General features: G+C 32.9%; 4 protein-coding genes and 2 long non-coding RNA genes across 7 annotated transcripts; 2 read left to right on the top strand and 4 right to left on the bottom strand.

The window, feature by feature from the left end:
• Nucleotides 1-6,081: 6,081 nt before the first annotated feature.
• LOC117128140 lies at nt 6,082-7,995 on the bottom strand. Its single transcript, XR_004451333.1, has 2 exons — nt 6,788-7,995; nt 6,082-6,749 (listed from the first exon to the last, which is right to left on the bottom strand). It is a non-coding gene; the product is annotated as an uncharacterized LOC117128140 (long non-coding RNA).
• A 426-nt stretch (nt 7,996-8,421) lies between these two features.
• On the top strand, nt 8,422-9,290 carry LOC117128139. The gene is made up of 2 exons (XR_004451332.1): nt 8,422-8,919; nt 8,962-9,290. It is a non-coding gene; the product is annotated as an uncharacterized LOC117128139 (long non-coding RNA).
• Nucleotides 9,291-10,577: 1,287 nt separating this feature from the next.
• Nucleotides 10,578-12,235, top strand: LOC103841489 (nematode resistance protein-like HSPRO1). Its single transcript, XM_009118032.3, has one exon. It carries the CDS (start codon nt 10,849-10,851, stop codon nt 12,124-12,126), a length of 1,278 nt encoding a protein of 425 aa, XP_009116280.1. The 5' UTR covers nt 10,578-10,848; the 3' UTR covers nt 12,127-12,235.
• On the bottom strand, nt 12,190-14,054 carry LOC103841490 (glycosyltransferase family 64 protein C4). 2 transcript variants are annotated; one of them, XM_009118034.3, is made up of 6 exons: nt 13,816-14,054; nt 13,522-13,721; nt 13,034-13,430; nt 12,725-12,888; nt 12,575-12,645; nt 12,190-12,510 (listed from the first exon to the last, which is right to left on the bottom strand). In XM_009118034.3, the coding sequence occupies exons 2-6, from the start codon at nt 13,719-13,721 to the stop codon at nt 12,350-12,352; spliced, it is 993 nt and encodes a 330-aa protein (XP_009116282.1). In that variant the 5' UTR covers nt 13,816-14,054; the 3' UTR covers nt 12,190-12,349. The 2 variants fall into 2 exon arrangements, with proteins under 2 accessions (XP_009116282.1, XP_009116281.1); XM_009118033.3 differs by having other exon boundaries at nt 12,725-12,897; nt 13,816-14,040.
• Nucleotides 14,055-14,448: 394 nt separating this feature from the next.
• Nucleotides 14,449-15,193, bottom strand: LOC103841488. The gene has a single exon (XM_009118031.3). The coding sequence runs from the start codon at nt 15,191-15,193 to the stop codon at nt 14,588-14,590; it is 606 nt and encodes a 201-aa protein (XP_009116279.1). The 3' UTR covers nt 14,449-14,587.
• Nucleotides 15,194-23,763: 8,570 nt separating this feature from the next.
• Nucleotides 23,764-25,849, bottom strand: LOC103841487 (sedoheptulose-1,7-bisphosphatase, chloroplastic). The gene is made up of 7 exons (XM_009118030.3): nt 25,574-25,849; nt 25,341-25,466; nt 25,061-25,246; nt 24,687-24,990; nt 24,500-24,600; nt 24,352-24,423; nt 23,764-24,152 (listed from the first exon to the last, which is right to left on the bottom strand). Exons 1-7 carry the CDS (start codon nt 25,685-25,687, stop codon nt 23,874-23,876), a joined length of 1,182 nt encoding a protein of 393 aa, XP_009116278.2. The 5' UTR covers nt 25,688-25,849; the 3' UTR covers nt 23,764-23,873.
• Nucleotides 25,850-26,033: the final 184 nt, after the last annotated feature.

Here is a 26,033-nt window from a genome sequence, read left to right as displayed (position 1 = left end):
CTCACCTAAAGTTTTTGCCAGTCAACATTCCAATTTCTTATAGATGTATCAACGTCATTTTCGACTATCAATTATTTTTTTCGAACAATTGCAATGGGAACAAAAGTGGAGCTTTCCTTTGAGTTTCTTCATTTCGTTAAGCATGACTCGCTCCTAGATGGTTGTTTTGTAATGTTTTCTAGCTTCATTCTACCGTCGAGCATGTCTCTGGGATCTTCTGCTTCAGTTGTAAACTTTTATGCTCTTTGAACTTTTTTGAAAAAAAGTTTTCTAGCTACACGAAGTTTACACTAATATGGTAGAAACCATCCAATATATGAGAATATATCAATAACTACACGAAGTTTATGTTAATACATGTCACATGTACAAAGTAAATAATAATATGGTGGCAACATCACAATCGGGTTTAATTGATTTTAAGCTAAGTTAATGGGTCAATCCGTAATTTATTAAACTTAATGATTTATTAAACTTGGATGGTTTTCACCATATTATGGTAAACTTCGTGTAGGTAGGAAATTTTTTTTCAACTTTTTAATATAAGTTTGGTGTTACAAAAAAAAAATTCAGTCTGTGATATATGGTAATTTATGTTAATTAATTTAATTATTTATATTACAAACATGTGTTCACGTTTTCGGTTATTTGTTTTAAAAAACTTCAAAGCTAAGCATATTTGAATTGGGGCAGTGGAAGAATAAGATAATGTGAATTATGCCAAAGCACAGAAAAAGTTATATGGTAATTATATGATCAATTAACAAATGTCTTAAACTTTCGAAAAATAACATGCCGATCATAGCACATGTTATGAAGTTTATAGGTTTAGTGAACGGACGTAAGACCCATCAGGGCGTTACATAATCCCTCTTGAGACATTTATAGAATATAACGAATTAACGACAAACAAGCTTAAAGAAAAAAACTAAAAACATATTTTAATTTGTGGCATTCTTTAGGTAACCAAAATACACACAAAACATGATAACACAAAGAGTCTACGTCATGAGAGGAATGTGTGACATCATGTTATGTCACGATGGGAACGTGTATAAAATCGTGAATTGTTGAACTGCCACTACAAGAAAACAGCGGTATTCTGACGGACGTTCCGACGGAAAATGAATTCCTCGGAATATACCGAGGAATTTTCGAGGCAATTCCGAGGAAACACAAAATTTGGCTTCCTCGGAATTTCCTCGGAATATTCCGACGGAATTCCGAGGAAAATTCATCTCATCGGAATATTCCGACGGAATACCGAGGAAACTAGTATTCCTCGGAAAAAACCGATGAATTTTGAGGAAATATTATAGACGTTAGAGAGCCGTTGGAGAGCCGTTGGGGGATTTTAAAAATTCCGAGGAAATTCCGACGAACTAGCCGTTTGCATCGGAATTCCGTCGGAATTTCCTCGGACTGTCGGCAGGATTTCAACTATAAATACAAGCACCCCTCTTCCTCTTCATTCACTCCATATCTTCATCCTCCCTCTCACTTTCTTTACACACGAATTTGATTCATAAAAAACATGTCTTCTTCAAATTATTTTCGTTCTTGGATCGATCGACCTCATTTGGATCTGAACACGAGATTGCTTACGGAAGAATACCAACAAGGTATAACCGAATTCATGGGGTTAGTTCACCGACAACCGGAAGCAAAAACAGGTATGTTAAGATGTCCTTGCTCTAATTGTAAAAATAAAAAAGTTATTAAACAATGGGATGTTTGGACTCATCTATATTTGAGTGGGTTTACACGAAGTTACAAAATTTGGTATCATCATGGAGAAACTGATTATGAACATGGTAGTACTAGCGAACCTCAGCCAGCGGTTAGATTAGAATCCAATTAGAACGGATGTAGATTACGGTGTAGGTACTGAGCAGATGGTACATGATCATTTTAGAGGGGAAGATTTACCCAATGCCGAAGCTAGGAGATTTTATGATATGTTGGATGCTGGAAAGCAACCATTGTACGAAGGTTGCAGAGATGGTCATTCAGCTTTATCATCTGCTACAAGATTGATGGGCATTAAGACGGATTATAATTTGGCTGAAGACTGTGTGGATGCGATTGCTGATTATGTAAAAGGTATTCTACCCGAAGATAATGTAGCTCCTGGCTCATACTACGAGGTTCAGAAACTCGTAGCTGGTCTTGGTTTATCGTATCAGGTAATAGATGTATGCAGAGACAACTGCATGATTTATTGGAGGGCGGATGAACAGCGGGTTTCATGCAAATTTTGTGGGAAGCCTCGTTATAAAGATACGAGTGGAAGAGTTCCAGTACCATATAAAAGGATGTGGTATTTGCCTTTGACGGAAAGGTTGCAGAGGCTGTATCTGTCTGAACGCACAGCGCAACCAATGAGATGGCATGCGGAGCACTCAACAGATGGTGAGATCAGACATCCTTCAGATGCAAAAGCGTGGAAGCATTTCCAATCAAAGTATCCCGACTTTGCGTATGAGAGAAGAAATGTCTACCTTGGATTATGTACTGATGGTTTCAGCCCGTTTGGCAAGAGTGGAAGACAGTATTCTCTATGGCCAGTCATTCTTACACCATACAACCTACCCCCAAACTTGTGCTTGCGACGAGAGTTTTTGTTTCTCTCGATTCTCGTTCCCGGACCAGAGCATCCTAAGAGATCACTTGATGTGTTTCTTCAGCCACTAATATATGAGTTGCAACAACTATGGGCTCAAGGTGCTGAAACATACGATGTTTCGTGTAAAGAAAACTTTCAAATGCGGGCAGTACTAATGTGGACAATAAGTGATTTTCCAGCATATGGTATGTTATCTGGATGGACAACGCATGGAAGGCTATCATGTCCATATTGTCAAGATAACACTGATGCTTTCCAACTAAAACACGGAAGGAAAACGTGTTGGTTTGACTGTCACAGGAGATTTCTACCACCAGATCATCCATATCGTAGAAGTAGGAATTTGTTTACGAAGAACAAGAGGGTGTTTGACAGTCCACCTCCGGAAATTCGTGGGAAAGATTTGAAGACACAACTTAGAGATTTTGGTGCAGAAAGGACGCCAGACGTCGGTGGACATGAGCGTTTTCCGGTAGATGGTGTTGGAAACCTATTTTTTGTAATTATTAAACATTTTAAATATTTTTAAAACTATTTTTTGTAATTATTAAACTGTTTTTGGGGTTTATTAAAACTATTTTTTTAATTTTTAAACTATTTTTTATTTATAAAAACTTTTTTGTTAATTATTAAACTATTTATATTTTTGTGATTAAAAATTATTTTTAATTAAAACTATTTTTTTTTAAATTTACAGGTCTAATGATGATCATATCCGGCCTCGCCAGCGTCGTAGCCGGGGTGGTATGGGGAGCCAGTCTCGGGGTTCGTCCAGCCATGTTCAGGATTCCGTTTCGCCCCACAGCTCCTACCATACATCTCCTTCTCCATTACCCGCTCCTGCTGCTCCCGCTCCCGCTGCTATACCCGCTCCTGCTCCTACGGGTCCTCCGGGAGTGATGAGTGTTGCGGAGTTGGTTCGACAGCCCGGTCGTGACCATCTTCCCTATCTCACTGAGTATCCACATGGACATGGTCAAACATGGTAATTAAACTTTTATTTTTTTTCCTTTAAATTTGATTGATTATTAATAATTTGTTCTTTTTATTAGGTTCAACCGATCCGGGAATGGGATCAGCGCATGGATCAACCGTATGATGTACTCTGCCCTCGACAAGGGACATCCGACTTTCACTCACTTCCCCGTCGAGAAGCAGCATCTGTGGTTTCGTCAGTTTGCGGTAAGTATTCAAATTTTTTACTTATATTTTTTATTTATTAAAACTATTTTTTGTGATTATTAAACTATTTTCTATATTTATTAAACATTTTAAATATTTTAAAAACTATTTTTTTAATTATTAAACTATTTTTTATTTATTAAAACTTTTTTTTTGTAATTATTAAACTATTTTCTATATTTATTAAACTATTTTTTATTTATTAAAACTTTTTTTGTAATTATTAAACTATTTATATTTTTGTGCTTAAAAACTATTTTTAAACTATTTCAGCAAGAATTCAACTGGAATTCCGATGATACGCTCTCTATCTATAACTATTTTGTCCATAAAGTTATGGACAACTATGGGAAGCAGATGTACGAGTGGAAGAAGAAGTGGGAAGTAAACAAGGTAGTTTTTAATTTATTAACAATTTTTAATTTATTAAACTTTTTTTAAATTATTAAACTTTTTTTTTTAAATTAAAAGGTCCCAAAGTCGATGAACGACACGGTATGGAAGGAGTTGTGTGAGCATTGGGATAAGGAAGAGACGAAAGAAACTTCTTCCACCAACTCCAACAACCGCAGGAGCGACCGTAAAGGGAAGGGCATCTACAAGCATAACTTGGGTGCCCAATCTATTGCCACTCTCGCGGATCGCATGGTAAGTTCAACCGCTTTTTCTTTAATTATTTAAGTTTCAGAATTTTATTTTTTATGCATTTTTTCAAATTTCTAATGTTTGTTTAATTTATTTTTTTTTCAAGGCGGAAGAAAATGAGGGCGAGCCGGTTGATGATCTCGCCCTAATGAAAAGGGCGTATACCAACAAGAAGACCGGTCAGATTGATGATGGTCTTGTGAGGGACGTGGTCGACCTGGTCCAAACTCAGGTGTACGACGAAGTGTCTCAGCTTCAAACCGATGATGACGATTCGACGGCTTCGACCAACTTGTCCCGGGTTCGAATCAACGAAATCGTTGAATCGGTAAGTTTTTTTTTTTAAAGTTCAATTTATTTATTTCTTGATTTTTATTTTATCATCAATTTATATTATCTAAATTTGGTTTTTTATATTTCAGTCGGTTCCAAAGAAGAAGGGACGTATGGTCGGTTTGGGTCGTCGCTCCCGGTCGGCTGCTCCTTCTTCTGCACCACCGCCATATGTTGATCCGGAAGTTCTTACGGCTCAGCTGAAGGACAAGGATGATCGGATATCTGCGTTGGAGACCCAGATGGCAGCTCAACAGGCGGGCTATGAGACCCAGAAGAGGCTCAACGAGCAGATGATGGAGATGATGAAGAGGATGTACCCGAACGAGGTGTTCCCGAACATCCAAGACCCGTAGTTTTTTTTTTTTTTTACCAAAAACTCTGAATGTTTTATTTAACTTTGAATATTATCTACTATGTTTTATTTAATGTTTTATTCAATTTTAATTTTAATTTTAAATTTTTAAATTTAAATTTAAAAAATTTAAATTTTTTTTAAAAAAATAAATTTTTTCGAAATTCCGAGGGAATGGAGTTCCTCGGAATATTCCGAGGAACTTTCTTCCCTTGGAATATTCCGAGGAACATAATTCCCTCGGAATTTTCCGAGGGAATGGAGTCCTCGGAAAATTCCGAGGGAGTTTTGTCCCTCGGAATTTTCCGAGGAACTCCATTCCCTCGGAATATTCCGAGGGAAAATATGTTCCTCGGAATTTTCCGAGGAACATATGTTCCTCGGAATTTTCCGATAAACATTCCGAGGAATGTTTTGTCGAAACTTCCGAGGATTTGACCATCGGAATTCCATCGGTATATTCCGAGGAACCATCCGACGAACATATGTTTCTCGGAGTTTCCTCGGAATTTTGTTTCCTCGGAATTCCGTCGGAAATTTCCGACGGAATTCCGAGGAAGTATGAATTTCCGAGGAGATATTTCCGAGGACTTTTTTCGTCGGTATGTCGTCGGAATAGCGTTATTCCGACGACATACCGACGATTTTTTCCCTCAGTATCCCGATGTTTTCTTGTAGTGTGCATGTCGACTATACTAGTATAAATCCTTTTTTTTTTCTCGTAACTGGCTTATACTAGTATAAATCTTTAGTAACTAGTAGCATATATTGTCTCGGTGACAGGTGGCTGGTTGCTCAATATGATGATCTCCAACTTCGATATTGGGTATTGAATGGAATACGTTCCCATTCGTATCCTATCACCACAACTGATGTCGATGACTTATCTTCAGTGTTCATAACAGCTAAGCGATATTAATGATTTCCTTTCTCTATTTAATTTGTTCTCTCTTCACCTATAAGTGTCTAACCAGGGAGTTCTTTTTTTTTTTTGAATCTTCAAAAATGCAAGACTTTGGAGTATAATGCTCCATCCGTTTTAATATAATTGATGTTTTAGGAAATTTTAAAATTTTATTTTAAATGATGTTTTTAAATTTTTTATTTTTTTTTAACAAAATGATGTTTTCAAATTTATTTACAAAATATTAAAGTTACATTTGTTTTTTTATGACTATTATGCAGTGTACTCTTTATTAGTTGAATTTGTTTTAGTTAATGATGTTTTGTGTACAAGAAATAAACTAATATAAAAAGTGTACAAGAAATAAACTAAAATAAATTTCATATTTTTATAATCAACTTGTTAAAACCTTAAGAATCAAATAATTGAAATATAAGGAGTATGATTGGGTGTTATTGGTTACATATGAAATTATAGGGTTTAAAGTTTAATGTTTATATATAAACTAAACCCATAAATTACTTTCACTGTTGACAAACATAAAATTACTTTTATCCAGTTGGATGTCATTATAGTTTGACTCAAAATATAATAATTACTGTCGATAATTTTCTTACTGTAGTATTCTAAGTCTTCGACGTGTGATTATAAATTTTCTTTTGCTTTTACATTCCTTAAAAATCCAACCAATTACTAAACTACACCTTCTTCTTTATTTTTCTCTTATGTAAAAAGGCTTCACCTTCTTCTTTTTTTATGTAGACATTTATAACCGAGATCTAACCTCTAAAGTTAGGTGTCCACTTCTGCACCATAAACCACTTCAAACTACAATGGAAGTATATTGCGTCGATCATGCTCTTATATTCTTCAGAGTCAACTATACATTAGTGTATCCGTACCAATTGCTTGATCCTTAAAACTATAAAATGTTAACTTCTGATACGAAACAATTATAAGAGTTAAATGTTATATTTTAAATTAGTTGGTATAGACCAGTTTGTTAACTAAAGCTAAAAACGTGATAAAGTTTAGTTGAATTCATTTCTTAAAAATGCTTTATTAAAACGAGGGATACAAATCTGGTTAGCTGTATATAATTTTCAAATATCGGTCCCGTTTAAGTAGATACGATAAGCACAAATAACTTTCAAAGATGGAGGGTTGATATTAATTTTTTAATAACCAAATCAATGTACTATTTTTTTGGGTGCAAATCCTTGTAAATAATAAATAACGGATGACACCGACAAAATAAAAAGATATATAATTGGAACGTCACGTTAGGAATGTTGGACTTTTACACAAACGGGGATTAAGAAACAGGAAAAAGGAAGACCAAAGTCATTAGGACCCGTTCCACTCTTTTTTCACCAAAGTCCTTAAACGCCATTCAAAGGGATTCCGACCAACCTCATGTGTCCTCTTATTTTATTGGGAAAATTGTTTTTTAGAGCAAAAAAATGATAACTATGTTCCATTAGACTAATCTCATATACTTTATGTCTCATTAGGCTAACTATTTTTAAAATGGTAATAATGCCCTTAAATTTGTAATTTTTTTGGTTTTTTTTTGTTTTTTTTATAAAAAATCGATTTTTTTTTTCAAAATATGAAAGTGAATATTTCCAAATATTTTATTTCCATATTTTTAGGAACTGATTTTTTATCCGTAGAATACAACTAATTTGTAGAAGTCGATTTCTACAGGTTTTAAAAATTATAGTAATATGTAGATTTTGATTTCTACATGTTTTAGATTTACAGTAAATATGTTGAAGTCGGTTTCTACGAGTTGTAGATTTATATTAATGTGTAGATTTTGATTTCTAAAAATTTTAGATCGGTAGGTTTAGCACGGAATGTGTATTCTAAATATTTTTAGAATACTCTTATTTACGTAGATCACGTATTCTAAACATTGTAGATTCAAGAAAAAAAAGTGGATTTTGTTTTATACTTCGTAGAATGTCATTTCTACTTTATTTAGAACATAATCTGAAATTTATGATTTAAACATTTTTAAAACTGAAAAAATACCACTAAGTTCATATTGGTATTTTATCAAAAGTTACTATTTTTCTAATTTTTTTTGTTTGTAAAACTATTTATTAAATTTATTTTCAAAAATATTAAAGAGTATTAACGGTAAAAATAACACAAAATAGATATTAGTCTAAAGGGACATAGTTATCATTTTTTACTCTAAAAAAACAATTTTCCCTATTTTATTTTGCTTGATTTTTCAATTTCTTTATGCTGGTCGCTAGACTTGACATAGTTTAAGTCATACTTCGTTAGATCTTATCCCTTGTTCTAAAATAATAACCATAAGAAACCCAACAAAATTAAAACTTCGATACTCTTTCCACATGGTTGTTTTTAACTTTTTAATAATAAAAAGGAAAAACAAATTAGGCCAAAAAAATGGTAACTATGTCTCATTAGACTAATCTCACATACTTTATGTCCCACTAGACTAATTATTTTCAAAATGACAATAATGCCCTCAAATTCAATTAAAAATTCGAAATTACAATTATCAAAACAATTGTAAATATTAAAATATAATAAATAGTTAAAGTAATTAAAATAAAAGAAAACATCAAAAATCCTCGAATAAAAAAAACTTAAACCTACACTTTATGTCCTATGATTTTTTTTCTTCTGAAAATTCTATTTTTTCATATATGGAAACTGATATTTCCAAATATTTCTTTTTCATATTTTTTGAAACTGATTATTCTTATCCGTAGAATACAATAAATTTGTAGAACTCGGTTTCTACAGGTTTTTAGATTTATAGTAATGTGTAGATTTTGATTTTTACATATTTTAGATTTACAGTAAATCTGTAGAACTTGTTTTCTACAAGTTTTTAGATTTATAGTAATGTATATATTTCAATTTCTACAGGTTTTAAATTTATAGTGATCTGTAGATTCCGATTTCTACATATTTTAGAGCGATAGACTAAGTGCAGAATGTGTATTCTAAATATTTTTAGAGTACTATTATTTATGTAGATCATGTATTCTAAACATAGTAGATTTAATGAAAAAAAGTGAATTTTATTTTCTACTTAGTAGAATGTCAATTCTACTTTATGTAGAACATAATTTGAAATTATGATTTAAATATTTTTAGAACTGAAATAAAATACCACTAAGTTCATATATGTATTTTATCAGTAGTTACTATTTTTCTAATTTTTTTAGTTTGTAAAACTATTTATTTGATTTTTTTTTAAAATACTAAAAGGCATTAGATGCAAAAGTGGTACAAAATAGAAATTAACCTAATGAGATATAGTTATCATTTTTTGGCATAAAAAAACAATTTTTCCTAATAAAAATGCATGGTTCAAAACCCAACTAATTCTTTAGAAAAAACAATACTGATGGTTAATCCTGCTCCAAATTTTCTAATAAATCTTAAGATATAGTTTCTTCTAGTTAAATACTCTCTTTGTTTCGTCTTATTTGATATTTAAGGTTAATGCACAAAAATTAAGAAAATACCACTTTTTATAAATTTATCTTAATAAAAAATGACAAATAAGTTAGCTAACTTTATTTTAGCAGAATTCAAAATTATGAATGATATGCATAAGTCTACTTTTACCAAACCAACTTTTTGCATTAGCTTATCACTATTTGGTGCCTTGGTGGTATTCTTCGTAGTTGTTAATAATGATGGGCGTTCGGGTACCCGTTTGGGTTCGGATCGAGTATTTCGGATTTTTTGGGTATTTTGGTATATAAGTATAGAACTCGTTCGGGTATTTCTGTATTTCGGGTCGGGTTCGGTTATTTTTAGTTCGGGTTCGGTTATTTCGGATCGGGTTCGAATATTTAGATTTTGAAAAAAAAATTAAATTTTTCATTTCTCAAATTTCTTGTACTTAAAAAAATAACTTTCACTTAAATAATTTTTTATTTTTAATAGATTGAATGGTTAATAGATTTGGACATAACATTTTGAAACTAAAAAATACATTAATTTAGTTATTTTTTTTAAATTTTGGATGTAACTTTTTGTTAATTCTTCAAATAAAAAAATTTGACATATATTTTAAGTGAATAGCAAATCATTTTCTACGTAATTCTATGTATATCATATGAACTTAAAGTATGTGTAGTGTCAATATAAATATTTTTTTATAAATGAGAGATATAAACTAGAAATATATGGTTAATTATACATATGCATGTTCGATTATCTTTGGATATCCATTCGGGTTTGAATATTACCCGTTCGGATTCGGATATCCAATCTCTCCTAATTCAATATCCGTTCGAATATTTTGCTACTTCGGTTCAAATTTTAGTTCAGATTTTTCAGATCGGGTTCGGGTGCGGCTTTGGATATCGGGTGAAGTGTCCACCCCTAGTTATTAATTAACAAGTTTTATTTACAGATCATTCGATATCCCTCTATAAAGGAAGTTTCAAATGAAGAAGAAAAAAACATTTCTGTATAAAGAAAGATTTTGAATAAATCCCTAAAAGTAAGGTAAACGTACCGTATATAACTAAATGTATACTTGAATACACTATTGAAAGTTTCCATTATTCCAAAAACAATGAAATAAAAGGGAAAGAACAATAAGAGAAACAGCCGTTGTTGTACGTTGACTTTCAATCTTTGTTCTTTGATAATTTTTCCACATAAATGACGTGTTTTTCTGTTTCCTATCTGTTTCCCTCTCACATGGTCTCATAATATCTATATATACAATGCATACTCGTCTCGTTGTTAATATATATATTCATCAAAAAACCATATCGTTATTTCAAGAAGATGGCTGATTTGGATATGGAGAGGAAGATGGTATCTCCCAAGAAGCTCCACGTCACCATTCCGGAGCTTTTTGACATCTCCGTCTCCTCTCCCATCTCCTCTTCATCCTCCGCCGCCGCTTACGAACTCTACCTCCGTTTGCCGGAACTCAGAAACATCTGGTCCTCTCTTGGCTTTCCTCAATGGGTCACCGAGCCGGTCCTCAAACCAGCTCTTCAGGCTCTTGAGATCACTTTCCGTTTGATCTTGACCGTTGCTTCCGACACACGTCCATACATCAACCGACAAGAGTGGACCCGACGCTTGGACTCGCTCGTCACAAGCCAGATAAAGATCGTTGCGTCACTCTGCGAAGACGATGACGAATGCGTACCGGTTAGCAATGGCTGGAGCTCAATGAGCCTGCTGTCCGAGATAGCCACGTGTCGGACAACGGAGAGCATTGGTCAGAAGATCTTGTGTACGGTCGAGAACGAAATGCGTTGGTGTAAGTATACACTCGGTTTAGGTGAACCGAACCTAGCCGGAAAACCGTATCTCCAATACGACGTCGTTTGCCGCCCGGAAGAGCTACAAAGCCTCAAGAACAACCCTTACGCTGATCATATCGGGAATCAAGAAAACCAAACGCTCTACACGATTCACCAGATTCTTGAATCTTGGATTCACGTTTCACTGAATCTCCTAAACCGAATCGAATCAAGAATCGACGAGGCGAAGTTTGAAAAAGCGTCTTCCGACGTGTACTTGCTAGAGACGATATGGAACCTTCTGAGTGAGATAAAGGATCTACACATTCTGATGGATCCAGAAGACTTCTTGAAGGTCAAGAAACAGTTAAAGATCAAGTCTACATCACAAAACGACGCGTTTTGTTTCAGGTCCAAGGGGTTAGTGGAAATGGCCAAGATGTCTAGAGAGCTCAGACAGAAAGTGCCAGCTGTCCTCCAGGTTGAGGTGGACCCTACAGGAGGTCCGAGGTTGCAAGAAGCTGCGATGAAGCTTTACTCGAGTAAGACTGAGTACGAGAAGATACATTTGCTACAGGGGATGCAGGCGGTTGAGTCTGCTTCCAAGAGATTCTTCTTCGGGTACCAGAAGCTAGCGGCGACGATGATGGGAAGCGCGGAGGCTAACGCGAATAGAACGGCGGCGAGTCATCACGAGACGTGTGACTCGCTGACTCAGGTGTTTATGGAGCCAACGTATTACCCGAGCCTAGACGCTGCAAAGACTTTCCTAGGAGAGTTCTGGAGCAATTTGGTTTCCCGACACTGACACAGACTAAATTAAAACACTATCCACAGATATTGTAACACTACTGAAATTTTTTGAAACATGTAACGATCAGTATACGAATATATATATAAAACTCATTTTTACTTAGCATAAAACGAGTTTCTTTTCTCACAGTAATGTTACAACAGTTACAATAGGGTACATCATACACTAGGCTAGAAAGTGAAGAGCAGCAGTAACCACAGTGGAAGAGAAAGAACAATCACCAGAACCATAAACTACGACTATCCACGGCTTTCATTGAAGTGTATACAAGTGGCATTCTTCCGAACTCTGCTACAAACCGGTTTACGCAGTGTGTTCTTTTCTCTGTGTGCCCTCCTATGCTACTGATTCCTGTTGAACCTATTTCATATATCTTACCTACAAGAATCATGCCAAACGATCAGGATACACTCTTCATAAAAAAAGGGTTGCAATGGATTACCTTTAACCCATATAGGAGGAGCGTTTGTAGCATTTGCGATAAGGAATGACATTGCAATATCTTCACAGTTCCTATTATTAGATGCATCTCATGCTTAGTCAGTGTGTTCAATCAAATAACCAGACATACAAAGAAAACAAGACAAGGAACCTGTTCTTGGTTGTGAATTCTCTGATAGATGCAGGCATGTCGTTCGTGTAAAGCCTGAGGTACTTTTTGTGGAAGAAAGCTGCCTTTGAGAGTACCATGCTATATGTACCACTCCACCAAACAGACCACCATCCACTGTACGTGTAGTACTCCGCTTTACCACTCTGCAGAGACTGAACTTAACTTTCTTATTCCAGGTATAATGAAAGAAAGATGGTTCCAAACAGAGCTCTTAAGAGCAAACAACTTAAAAGAGAATGCTTTTTTTACTATTTTGGTACTGTAAGCTTCTTAAAGAAGGGGTCATACCGATTGTTCAGGCCAATGCACACGAGGCACGAACCCAACCATAGTCTCCGGAGCACTCTCCCAAACATTGAAAGCAAAATCGACCGTGTGACAAGGGAATATAATATCATCATCAATCGAGAACACAGCGTCTGTTTTCAAGTCTCGAATCTCTTTAAACCTATTGTTCAAACTATCTTCCTTGTTTACATCAAACACAAGCTCAACCTCATGTCCATCTCTAGCTTTCTTCTTTATAGCCTTCTGAAGATACTCCTTGAGAGACTCTGAAGGAGGCTTAGGCTCACTCCACACAATGTGGATAGAGTCAAGCCGAGAACACGACGCGTAGTGTGAAACAGACTTCTTTAACAGATCGTATCTCTTCCATGTGTTCATCAACAGAGTATAGCCTTTCCTGAAGAGAGATTACTTTCCTAATTAAGAATCCGAGAGTTGCTATTTATAGATCTAAACCAAACTTAGTAAGATTTGCAGTTAAAGGACACCTTGATCTGGAGATCTGATCCGCGACGGCGATTGAAGTGTTGAACCACGGCCGTGAAGATCGGCAAGCGAGTGTGATCAACGCGAAGGCGATGCAGGAGAGTAGGAGGAACTTGGTGCTCCTCGCCGTAACGAACTTGCGCAGCTTGTGATCTCCGCGGCGGTATGCTCCCATCTCTTTAGAGACGTCTCCTCCTCCCATCTGAAAATAACGAAGATGAGTTTGAGGTCGTACAGAAAGTAGATGCGATGCGTATGATTTTGAGAGGAAGAGGAAGATGAGTTTGAGGTCAAACCGTGTTGAAGAGCGAGTCGACTCAGTCTTCGTTCTCAGGCGGAGTTTTTTTTTTTGGTTTTTCTTTCTTTTTTTTGGTCATCGCGGCGACTTATCGCAGATCAGAGACGACGGAGTTATCTGGTGCGGCGAGGCGCACGGTAAGAGAGAAGTTTAGAGCCACGTGTAAGGATTTTAAGCGTTACTGTTAGCTTCATTAACCACGTTCTTGACGTTCCCGATTCCTTGTTGACGTCGTAAACTGTCTCTCTTATGTATGCGGAAGGTAAGACGGTTAACAATTTATTTTGCTATTTAAAAAAAATAAAAATAAATTTCACTTTCATATATGTTTTTTTAGTAGAAAATAGTGTTATTTTTTTCTGTTAAACATATAGAGAACATAGTAATTTCTGTGTTTGTAAAGATGAGTTGAAAATGCTTTAAAAACAAATAAAAAATACTGAGTTTAAGCTGATGCTAAATTAATTGAAAAATAGAAGAAGACGTATTAGCTGAGTTTAAGATTTATTTCAAACTAGTAACAAGTAATGTTAGTTTCATCCAAAACTGCTAAATTACCAAATCAGGTGAGTTGAGTAAATCTCCATAGTCGCACTATGTTCTTAACTAGAGTTATATTGGTTATTGGAGCTGGTTGCAAAGATTAAAACGTCACTGTCTATTGTCAATACAAGTTTTTTCAGATCATAACAGGTTTTAACAATTTGTGTATGCTTTCCTATTTTAGCAACAAATTACAAAGGATTGTTTCTATTCTTGCTTCCTCGTCTCTATGGCTTAGGTTCTTCTTCATCTTGTGGAGTAGTATCAGTAGAAGCAACTGACTGTGCGAAATCAGAATCCATTATCACACCATCCATGATATGAACCATTATCTTCCCTCTCTTCAACCCCATCTTCTCCGTCTCCACGCCATTCACCACAAGCCCACCACTCTTCCTCCAAATCTTCAATGTGAAACCACTCAACGACTCATACGACGCCGTTTCGTCTTTCCCTACGTCTCCCGCCTCCACTCTATACGGAACAACAGCGAAACCTAAGATCCTCGATACGACGGCGTATGTGTTTTCTTCGTCTTCAAGTGATTTTGATTTCCTTGTGTTGTTCGGCTTCGTCATCCCCAGATCTCGATCGAATGCTTTCTCTGACGGTACAAAGGCAGTGAAAACCAGATCTTCAGGGAGCATTTCGATAATCATATTCCCGAAGAATCCAAGTTCGTCGGAGAGATCGGCTCTAAGTTTCCCGGTGAAGATGATCGGAGGTGAATCCGGTAATCGAAGTAAAGAGAAGATGAGAATAGTTAAAGAAGAAGTAGTGATGAGGAGAAATAGGAAGAACACTGGATTCTTCTTGATGAGAAGTCTCCTCATCGTTTTTCTTCTACTTTTATCTGCACTGATCTCATCGATTGAAGCTCTCTTGTGTTGGAGGTAGAAGAAGAAGGAGAAGGGAGGTCAACGAGGAGTTGTAATTTTAAATGTTATTTGGATTTAAATGGGCTTCTCGCAGTTTTGGCCCGACTCATATTTTTATCTGACTTGAATTTATTTGGATCCCAATTAATTATTATTATATTTTGGAGAAAACTTAAAATACCACAAAATCGTTTTTAAAATTTTAAAACAAACAAATATTGCATAACATCAAGATCACATCGCTCTAAATCAATTTTCTTTCCATTAATTTTTTTTTTTTTACATTTCCATTTTTCATTTCTCCAGCTTACAACATTATTATTATTTTGGGTGTAATTTTATTAGACTTCCAAAATTATTTTTTGAATCCTTACTAATAAAAAGGACCTTTTGAGGCTCCATAAAGCGTCCACATCAGCAAAAAAAACTTCTCCCGTAAGATGACACATGGCATAAAATATAGTTTTACATTTTAATATTACTAATTTTCGAAAATTATAAATAATATGTAAACATACAGCATAAAAAAATGGAAAAACTACATTAAACATATGTAAGATTATAATTTTTCACTTGAAAAAAAGACGGCTTATCTTCATAATGTAACATTACCGTTTTATAAAAAAAATAAAAAACATTATATATAATTTGGAAAATAATAAATATAATGTAAACATACAACATAAAAAATAGAAATACTACATTAAACATATGTACGATTACCATTTTACATTTTTATTTTAAATAAATAATATGTAAACATACAATATAAAAAATGGAAAAACTACATTAAACATATGTAAGACTACAATTTTTCACTAAAAAAAAGACGACTTATCTCCATAATGTAACATTACTATTTTGTTAAAAAAACATTATATATAATTTTAAAAATAATAAATAATATGTAAACATACAACATAAAAAAATGAAAATACTACATTAAACATATGTAATATTACCATTTTACACTTAAAAAAACGGCTTATCTCCATAATGTAACATTACCATTTTATAAAAAAATAAAAAAACATAAATATAACTATTTGACTATTTGTCCAAGTTCTTCTATTAAATATTACCATTTTACATTAAAAATGGAAAAATACATTAAGACTTAAAATATAAAATATAGATATTAACTAAATATAAAGTATAAGAAATAGAATCCTTACTAATAAAAAGGACCTTTTGAGGCTCCATAAAGCGTCCACATCAGCAAAAAAAACTTCTCCCGTAAGATGACACATGGCATAAAATATAGTTTTACATTTTAATATTACTAATTTTCGAAAATTATAAATAATATGTAAACATACAGCATAAAAAAATGGAAAAACTACATTAAACATATGTAAGATTATAGTTTTTCACTTGAAAAAAAGACGGCTTATCTCCATAATGTAACTTTACCGTTTTATAAAAAAAATAAAAAACATTATATATAATTTGGAAAATAATAAATATAATGTAAACATACAACATAAAAAATAGAAATACTACATTAAACATATGTACGATTACCATTTTACATTTTTATTTTAAATAAATAATATGTAAACATACAATATAAAAAATGGAAAAACTACATTAAACATATGTAAGACTACCATTTTTCACTAAAAAAAAGACGTCTTATCTCCATAATGTAACATTACTATTTTGTAAAAAAAACATTATATATAATTTTAAAAATAATAAATAATATGTAAACATACAAGATAAAAAAATGAAAATACTACATTAAACATATGTAATATTACCATTTTACACTTAAAAAAACGGCTTATCTCCATAATGTAACATTACCATTTTATTAAAAAAATAAAAAAACATAAATATAACTATTTGACTATTTGTCCAAGTTCTTCTATTAAATATTACCGTTTTACATTAAAAATGGAAAAATACATTAAGACTTAAAATATAAAATATAAATATTAACTAAATATAAAGTATAAGAAAGAGAAATACTCAATATATAGAAAATTAATAATAATTAAATATTATAAATATATTAATATACGAATTATATATACAATAATAAGTAAATGCACAATTTTAAAAAAATGGAAAGAGTACATTAAATATTAAACATCTATCTTAAAATGTAAAATATAGATATTAAGTAAATAGAAAGTATAAGAAAAAGAAATACACAACTTAAAAACATTGGAAAAAGTATATTAAGATTTAAACATCTATCTTTAAATGAAAAATATAGATATTACGCAAATAGAAAGTATAAGAAAAGGAAATACACAATTTGAAAAAAAATGGAAAAATTACATTAGTATTTAAACATCTATCTTAAAATGTAAATCTATCTTAAATTATAAAATTATTAGTAAATAGAAAGTATAAGAAGTAGAAATACACAATATAAAGAAAAATAAATATTAAGTAAATATATAATATAAGTAAATCCCCAATTTAAAAAATGGAACACTAAATTAAGATTTCAAAATATATCTTAAAATTTAAAATATAGATATTACGTAAATAGAAAGTATAACAAATGGAAATATACAATTAAAAAAAATGGAAAACATACATTAAGATTTAAACATCTATCTTAAAATGTAAAATAGAGACATTAAGTAAATAAAAAGTACAAGAAATGGAAATACATATACAGGAAAATAAATAATAAGTAAATAATATAAATATATAATATATGAATTATATAAATAATAATAAGTAAATATACAATTTTTTAAAAAAATGGAAAAGTTCATGAAGCATTAAACATCTATCTTAAAATGTAAAATGTAAATTATATAATAAAAGTAAATACACAATTTAAAAAAATGGAAAATGTACATTAAGATTTAAATATCTATTTTAACATATAAAATATAGATATTATGTAAATAAAAAATATAAGAAATGGAAATAAACATTTTAAAAAATGGAAAAAGTACATTAAAATTTAAACATCTATCTTAAAATGTACATCTATTTTAAAATGGTAGTAAACTATATAAAAATGGAAATACCATGTTAAACAAAAAAAATAAAAATGTATAGTTTTACATCAAGAAAGTCTCTATAAAACTCACTGTTCCATCAACATCAACCTCACACTATCAAGGAAAACTTCAAAACACTCGAGCAAAAAAATGGTTCCACCATCAACTCTTGCCGTCCCAAAAACTTTTAATGACCTTGAAGGAGATTTTTTATAACAACGAACTTTTTGTTAGGTGGATTCATTGTTGGGAAACCCGCAACTTCCAAAAGCCAAACTTATTCATGGGAATTGAATTGCTTTTCATAGACTCAAAGGTATTCTTACAAATTTAAATTAATCTAATCCATAATTTTATTGTTAATATTCATACTAACTCTTTCATGATCAAACCATTACAATTAATAACTATTCAAGCGTTTATCCCGAAACCATTACATCATGTTGGTTTAGTATTGTTTTTGGTTTAGTAACCGGTTTAGGATGGTCCTATTGTAAATATAATTTAAGTTGGTTTAGCATATTTTATGATTAAAATAACTTAAATTAAATAATAGTAATATTATGCTTAAAATACAATTTTAGAGAGTTTTCAAATATAGTTTACATAACATTATAGGTGATGAATTTAATTTATTAAATTTGTTTATTACTTAAAGCTATTTTTTTTTTAAACATACTGAGTTATAAATATCAATGATGGATTGGTGAGTATAACATGAAGACAAAAATATAAATATTTGATTTTCAAGATAAGAAATTCAGCTTTTATTCAGTTACTCAATATATAATATCTTAAATTATTTTTTAAAAATATACATAATTTATATATATATATATATATTAATCTTCCAAACTTAAACTATTATATTATATATGAATAATGTTTTTAAATAAAAATCATTTCTGATTTAAAAATAAAATAAAAACAACAAATGGTATTTTCAAATAATAGATATAATTTACATTATACTATCATTTAATAAGTATTACATACGTTTTGATATAGCATTATTTTCTATTTCGAGAAAACAATAAATTGTTAAACATCAATATCACTTAGGTTAAGTATACGAATAACACAAATTCAAACATCACAAAAAAATATTTACATAAACATTATAATACAATGATTTAATCAGAAAATACAATTCAAAAAAAACAATATTCAAAAGAATAGTAATATTTAAAAATCAAAGATATTTTTGCTAAATTTGTACTTACTTGGCTAAGTAGATCGACCATCTTTTTACGGATCGATCGATTGTTGAGCATGTGGTCGATCCGAAAATACTCTGCAGTTTGATTAAATTTCTAAAACATTTATTCCAACACTCAACAGATAGTTTTGATAAATATGATAACTAGATAGCCAACAAAATTCAAAAAAAATATTTAAATAGTAAAAAATATGTTAATTTAATGTGTTATAATTTAAAAATAAATTTTAATTATGACATGCATCTTAACATTTATATAAATATATATCATAACCTAAATATAAATAATTTAACAACTTAAATTAAAGAAAAAAAAATCCCGGGCGTAGCCCGGGTTAATCCCTAGTATCTATTAAATTGTTTCGTATATTGCATATACACGTCGTCGATACATATTGAATCTAATTTAAGGTTAAAAGATTGTGTCTTTTCAAATAAATTTTATATAATGTTGAAAGGTTGTGTCTTTTCAACCATAAAACTATTAAATTTTTTATAGAAATATATTTAGATGTGCATTTTTATCATAAAAATATAGTTGGAATCTCAATTAATACGAAATGTTGTGTTTTTTTCCTATGAATTCTAATTATTGAAAAGTGATATGTTTTCTTTTTTTTGTAACTGGGGCTTTCATTTATAAAACTAAGAAATAAAATGTTTACAAGCCATGGGCTTAAAGTTACAGGGCCCTGCCCAATCTTAAAAACTCATAGTAAAAACCCAAGTGAACCCATAATTTAGTTTTGTGAGAAAACGATCAAAGCGTTGACTGCGACGGAAGCGATGAGTGCCGATATGCAGTTGCAACAGCAGGAGAGGTTGGCTATGGGGATTGAAACCAGAGTTGAATCATCGCAGAAGAGAGGGTTGGATTTGTTTCTCTGAAACTCTGGATTCTGTTCCTAAGTTGTCTATCAAGCGCCACAAACAGAGAGTCGACCGATCGGAAGCTGTTTTGGTGAAGCCTGGAGTTCCTTTCATTCCAAGTCCAGTAGATAGTTGATTTCCACGCTAGGAGGGTTAAAAGAGTGCTGTGCCGGCGGGATTTTGATCGAGGAAGTGCAATCATCTGAAAAACCGTGCCATCCCAATCACGACAAGGCGTTAAGCCACACTTAGCTGCAACGAGGTTCCAGAGATCAAAACTGTAACCACATTCATAGAACAACCACATTCATAGAACAGATGGTTTCGAGATTCTGAGTGAAGATTGCATAGGAGACAGAGAGGTGAAACCTGAATTCCCCAGCCGATAAGCCTATCACGAGTGGGGCATCTGTTATTGATTACAAGCCAAGCGAGGAAAGAATGTCTGGGAATTTCATAAGAAGACCAGATTGACTTCGACCAATTGACATCAGCTATCTCTCCACGAAGGTAAGTGTAGACATCTCCTGTACTGTATTTACTGACAGTCTTTTTAGTGAACAATGGTAATCTTACATATGTTTAATGTAAATTTTCCATTTTTTATGTTGTATGTTTACATATTATTGTTATTTTAAATGTAAAATGGTAATCTTACATATGTTTAATGTAGATATAATTTACATTATACTATCATTTAATAAGTATTACATACGTTTTGATATAGCATTATTTTCTATTTCGAGAAAACAATAAATTGTTAAACATCAATATCACTTAGGTTAAGTATACGAATAACACAAATTCAAACATCACAAAAAAATATTTACATAAACATTATAATACAATGATTTAATCAGAAAATACAATTCAAAAAAAACAATATTCAAAAGAATAGTAATATTTAAAAATCAAAGATATTTTTGCTAAATTTGTACTTACTTGGCTAAGTAGATCGACCATCTTTTTACGGATCGATCGATTGTTGAGCATGTGGTCGATCCGAAAATACTCTGCAGTTTGATTAAATTTCTAAAACATTTATTCCAACACTCAACAGATAGTTTTGATAAATATGATAACTAGATAGCCAACAAAATTCAAAAAAAATATTTAAATAGTAAAAAATATGTTAATTTAATGTGTTATAATTTAAAAATAAATTTTAATTATGACATGCATCTTAACATTTATATAAATATATATCATAACCTAAATATAAATAATTTAACAACTTAAATTAAAGAAAAAAAAATCCCGGGCGTAGCCCGGGTTAATCCCTAGTATCTATTAAATTGTTTCGTATATTGCATATACACGTCGTCGATACATATTGAATCTAATTTAAGGTTAAAAGATTGTGTCTTTTCAAATAAATTTTATATAATGTTGAAAGGTTGTGTCTTTTCAACCATAAAACTATTAAATTTTTTATAGAAATATATTTAGATGTGCATTTTTATCATAAAAATATAGTTGGAATCTCAATTAATACGAAATGTTGTGTTTTTTTCCTATGAATTCTAATTATTGAAAAGTGATATGTTTTCTTTTTTTTGTAACTGGGGCTTTCATTTATAAAACTAAGAAATAAAATGTTTACAAGCCATGGGCTTAAAGTTACAGGGCCCTGCCCAATCTTAAAAACTCATAGTAAAAACCCAAGTGAACCCATAATTTAGTTTTGTGAGAAAACGATCAAAGCGTTGACTGCGACGGAAGCGATGAGTGCCGATATGCAGTTGCAACAGCAGGAGAGGTTGGCTATGGGGATTGAAACCAGAGTTGAATCATCGCAGAAGAGAGGGTTGGATTTGTTTCTCTGAAACTCTGGATTCTGTTCCTAAGTTGTCTATCAAGCGCCACAAACAGAGAGTCGACCGATCGGAAGCTGTTTTGGTGAAGCCTGGAGTTCCTTTCATTCCAAGTCCAGTAGATAGTTGATTTCCACGCTAGGAGGGTTAAAAGAGTGCTGTGCCGGCGGGATTTTGATCGAGGAAGTGCAATCATCTGAAAAACCGTGCCATCCCAATCACGACAAGGCGTTAAGCCACACTTAGCTGCAACGAGGTTCCAGAGATCAAAACTGTAACCACATTCATAGAACAACCACATTCATAGAACAGATGGTTTCGAGATTCTGAGTGAAGATTGCATAGGAGACAGAGAGGTGAAACCTGAATTCCCCAGCCGATAAGCCTATCACGAGTGGGGCATCTGTTATTGATTACAAGCCAAGCGAGGAAAGAATGTCTGGGAATTTCATAAGAAGACCAGATTGACTTCGACCAATTGACATCAGCTATCTCTCCACGAAGGTAAGTGTAGACATCTCCTGTACTGTATTTACTGACAGTCTTGCATGCCAACTCCCATTCATAGTAGTCTTGTTCCTGATTAAGTGTAACTGTTGTTAGGTATGTGAGAAGCTGCAGTTGTTGCTCTGTTCTCGCTGATGGGAGCTGCCACATTCCATTCCAAGAGAGTGAGGCAACCGTAGCTGCTGCAGGGATGCCAAGCCTGGAGGAAGAGTTGTTGAGGAAGGTTGTTAGACTACCGAATGGAGTCCAGTTATCAGTCCAGAACCTTGCTGATGTGCCATTCTGCAGTCTCAGTTTGATCAGCGGATATACAACAGTCTTAAGCTTCAGCAGTTTGTTCGCGAGCCAGGTGAACGAGGTACTAGGTTTTGTGATATGTTTTCAACCATGAAACTATTAAAAATGGTTACATGAAAATGTTTAGAAGTGTCTTTTCTTCGTAAAAATATATTGAGAATTTCAATTAATGTGAAAGTTTACGTTTTTCATTATGTAAATATTACAAATGATTGTGATTTTTTTTTAGATGTGTCTTGTCATCGTATGAATGTATTGTTATATCGTATGAATGTATATCAAAAAGTAATTATATAAAATATGGCATATTTTTTTATAAAATTAGTTTCCACGTGATATCGAGCTAAAACAATGGCAATAGTTTTGTTGCTTCTCATATAACCCAATAGCAAAAGTACATGCATTATCCGTTTTATGGAAAAATAAACATTCTTTTTTTTTTGGAGAAAAAACATGCTTTCAGTTTTTATTTTAAATGAGGTTCTAAGCAGTAATTATATTTCAGGTCCCACATTGTACCTTACTAATTTAGTAAATGATTATATTAGAATGTGTTTACTTTCTAATTAGTTTCAAATATTCAGTTGTTTTTGAGATTTCTAAATATCTCGGCTAAACGGATAATAAAACATATATTTTATTTGGTATTAACATCTTTGTAATTTCATTACAACTAACCTAAAAATAAAATATAGATTTTTAGTAATATTAATAAAGAAATATAGCTGTATGCAACATAATTTTGTAATTCATGTATTTTCCAAAAGTAATTATATAAAACGTGATATATTTTTATTTTATAAAATGAGCTTCTATGCAATATTGCATGGTTTCTTACCTAGTTAAAACAATGGCAATAGTTTTGTTGCTTCTCATATAACCCAATAGCAAAAGTACATACATTATCCTTTTTTTGGAAAAAAAACATGCTTTCAGTTTTTATTTAAAATGAGGTTCTAAGCAGTAACTCCAATGGGAACATTCTTGAGTCTTGATGTTCCATAAAGGGTTTCTTCGAAACGGATGATCTCGTTCTTTGAACCATAAGCAACTTGAGTTCTATCGTCGAGGTTGACGATGGTCTTGTCAAGCACAGAGTTGTGTCCATCACTGCTGAACCCACCAGCATTCTCAACGAGCAGGCCAAGAGGAGCCACTTCGAACAACAACCTCAACTTTGCCTTAGCCGTAGGCGAAGTCACGTTCGTGAATATTCCTTTCTCCTTCACAATAATCTACATGCCATAACAAATGAAGTGTTTAACTCAAGCTCTTTGCAGCCAGGATATGAGATTAAGGGGTCATAAATATTTTTAAATTAACTAATTTTAAAAAATTTACAATTTGGAAGCCATGTAGTTACTAAACCGAATGTTTTATCCGGATGTGCCTAGAACCGGCTATGCATGTATTAAGTGGCAAAAAGGAACAAACCTGGTTAACGTCAGGAACCATTCCTCCTGTGTACCGAAGTGTGTACTTCTCTTTAACGTAGTAATCAATCAGCTGGTTTTCACAAGAAAAACATTCAGAGATTCGTATAGATTAGTGATTAGATTAAAGCAGAACAAAAAGCAAGAACCTTGCTGTATTCAGAGTTGTCAAACGTGGCTCTCAAGTTTCCTGGTGAGAACATTTTCCCTTCATTGATCTCTGTTGTCTCCTTAACATGCTGCCACTTCCCTGAGAAACATTTCAACCTTAAGTCTAAAGCTACAAAAGAGTGAATCTTTTTAAACCCTAGATTAGACACAAAAGCAGAGGAGTACCTTCATCAAGAAGCAAGAACTCATGAGTTCCTGGAAACCCTTTAACAGCCAAAACATAAGTGGTTCTTGGACCATAGATTCCCATGGCTGCAGCCACTTGATCTCCTCCCGTGACTCCGGTTAACTTGTCACCAGGCCAAACCCCAAAGATAGTTCCCACAGTGAAGTTTGTATCCACAATGCTCGAACCATCCAATGGATCGAACGCCACACTAAACCCACCTTCCACTGGACCACCCATGTCTTGAAGCTCAGGTACTTCTTCAGAGCACGCGTACTTACACACATGCGAGTATTGCAAAGCCTATAAAACAAAACACAGAAATCAAAACCTAATTATTATGAAACTTGAGAAACACGTTATTGAAACAAACCTCAAAGAGAAGCTTGTCAGCGAGCATATCGACAGCGAGTTGTTCATCACCAAAGGAGTTAACACAAGCTGTTCCACCACAAGAAGCTGTCCTGACTTTGAAAGCTATTGTCCTCAATGCTTCTCCCATACACATCAGCAACGTTCTCAATCCCTTGTCTGGTGTTGCTTGTGTCAAAAACTCTTCCTATACACACACACACTCAAAAGTAAGAAACATTCACTCAAAGATTGTATCATCATCACAAGATTTGAAATAAAGATTTGAGTCTTTTTGTTACCAAGCTTTGACCAATTTCACATTTGGTCACAGATGAAGCACCATTGCTCTTAGCCTTGGTGGCTTTCAACTGCGATCTTGGTGCTACTCTGAGTGAATCTCCAAAGATAGAGCTTGACTTAAGACCCTGCTCATATAAAAATAAGTTGTCACACTCTCTAGTCTAGCAGTGAACACATTCTCCTGTGTGTGAACTCAAGTCAAGTCATATGTATAATTGTAGAGGATACTAACCTTGAAGCTGGATGATGTGGAGAAGGAAGGAGGAGAAACCAATGAAGAGGAACGTTGAGAAGACACGCGTGGGAGGAGAACCCCGCGTGAGTAGCACGTGACGCTAGTCTCCATTGATAATGTTTTCTGAAGAGGCTGATCGAAGAGGAAGAAGAAGCAGAGAGCTCTATACAGAGGATAATGGTGGAGACAAGAAACCAAACTCAAGTTGTCTTGGGGAAGATAAAGGATGGTTAACGCTGAGACTGACACGTGGCAATATGAGAAGATATGGTTATGGCTCTGGTGATAGACAATTGGGGAATGAGAGAGAGTGATGCAAAGAGATTCGCTGAGGCTTTGATTTGCCATCATTCATTTATTGTGTGGTCATGGTCCGTTTTATCATTTTGAGATTATATCATAAAGGCCGGTACGGTCTAATTACGCTAGATTTCGGTTCAGTTATATCCTTAACCGA

The sequence above is a fragment of the Brassica rapa genome, chromosome A09 (genome assembly GCF_000309985.2).
Source record: "Brassica rapa cultivar Chiifu-401-42 chromosome A09, CAAS_Brap_v3.01, whole genome shotgun sequence".
In the NCBI taxonomy this organism is placed as follows: Eukaryota; Viridiplantae; Streptophyta; class Magnoliopsida; order Brassicales; family Brassicaceae; genus Brassica; species Brassica rapa.
Note: the sequence above shows the minus strand (reverse complement) of the source record. Positions and strands in the feature narration are given on the sequence as shown.

Bases quoted from the DNA above. Each gene is read 5' to 3' on its own strand.
- LOC103841489 (XM_009118032.3), top strand. From the start codon at position 10,849: ATGGCTGATTTGGATATGGAGAGGAAGATGGTATCTCCCAAGAAGCTC.
- LOC103841487 (XM_009118030.3), bottom strand. From the start codon at position 25,687: ATGGAGACTAGCGTCACGTGCTACTCACGCGGGGTTCTCCTCCCACGC. The intron at 25,247-25,340 runs GTAACAAAAAGA...GTGTGTGTATAG, and splicing joins GTGAAATTGGTCAAAGCTTG to GAAGAGTTTTTGACACAAGC. The intron at 24,991-25,060 runs GTTTGTTTCAAT...TTTGTTTTATAG, and splicing joins CTGACAAGCTTCTCTTTGAG to GCTTTGCAATACTCGCATGT.
- LOC103841488 (XM_009118031.3), bottom strand. From the start codon at position 15,193: ATGAGGAGACTTCTCATCAAGAAGAATCCAGTGTTCTTCCTATTTCTC.
- LOC103841490 (XM_009118033.3), bottom strand. From the start codon at position 13,721: ATGGGAGGAGGAGACGTCTCTAAAGAGATGGGAGCATACCGCCGCGGA. The intron at 13,431-13,521 runs GTGTCCTTTAAC...ATCTCTCTTCAG, and splicing joins GATCAGATCTCCAGATCAAG to GAAAGGCTATACTCTGTTGA. The intron at 12,511-12,574 runs GTAATCCATTGC...TGATTCTTGTAG, and splicing joins TCCTCCTATATGGGTTAAAG to GTAAGATATATGAAATAGGT.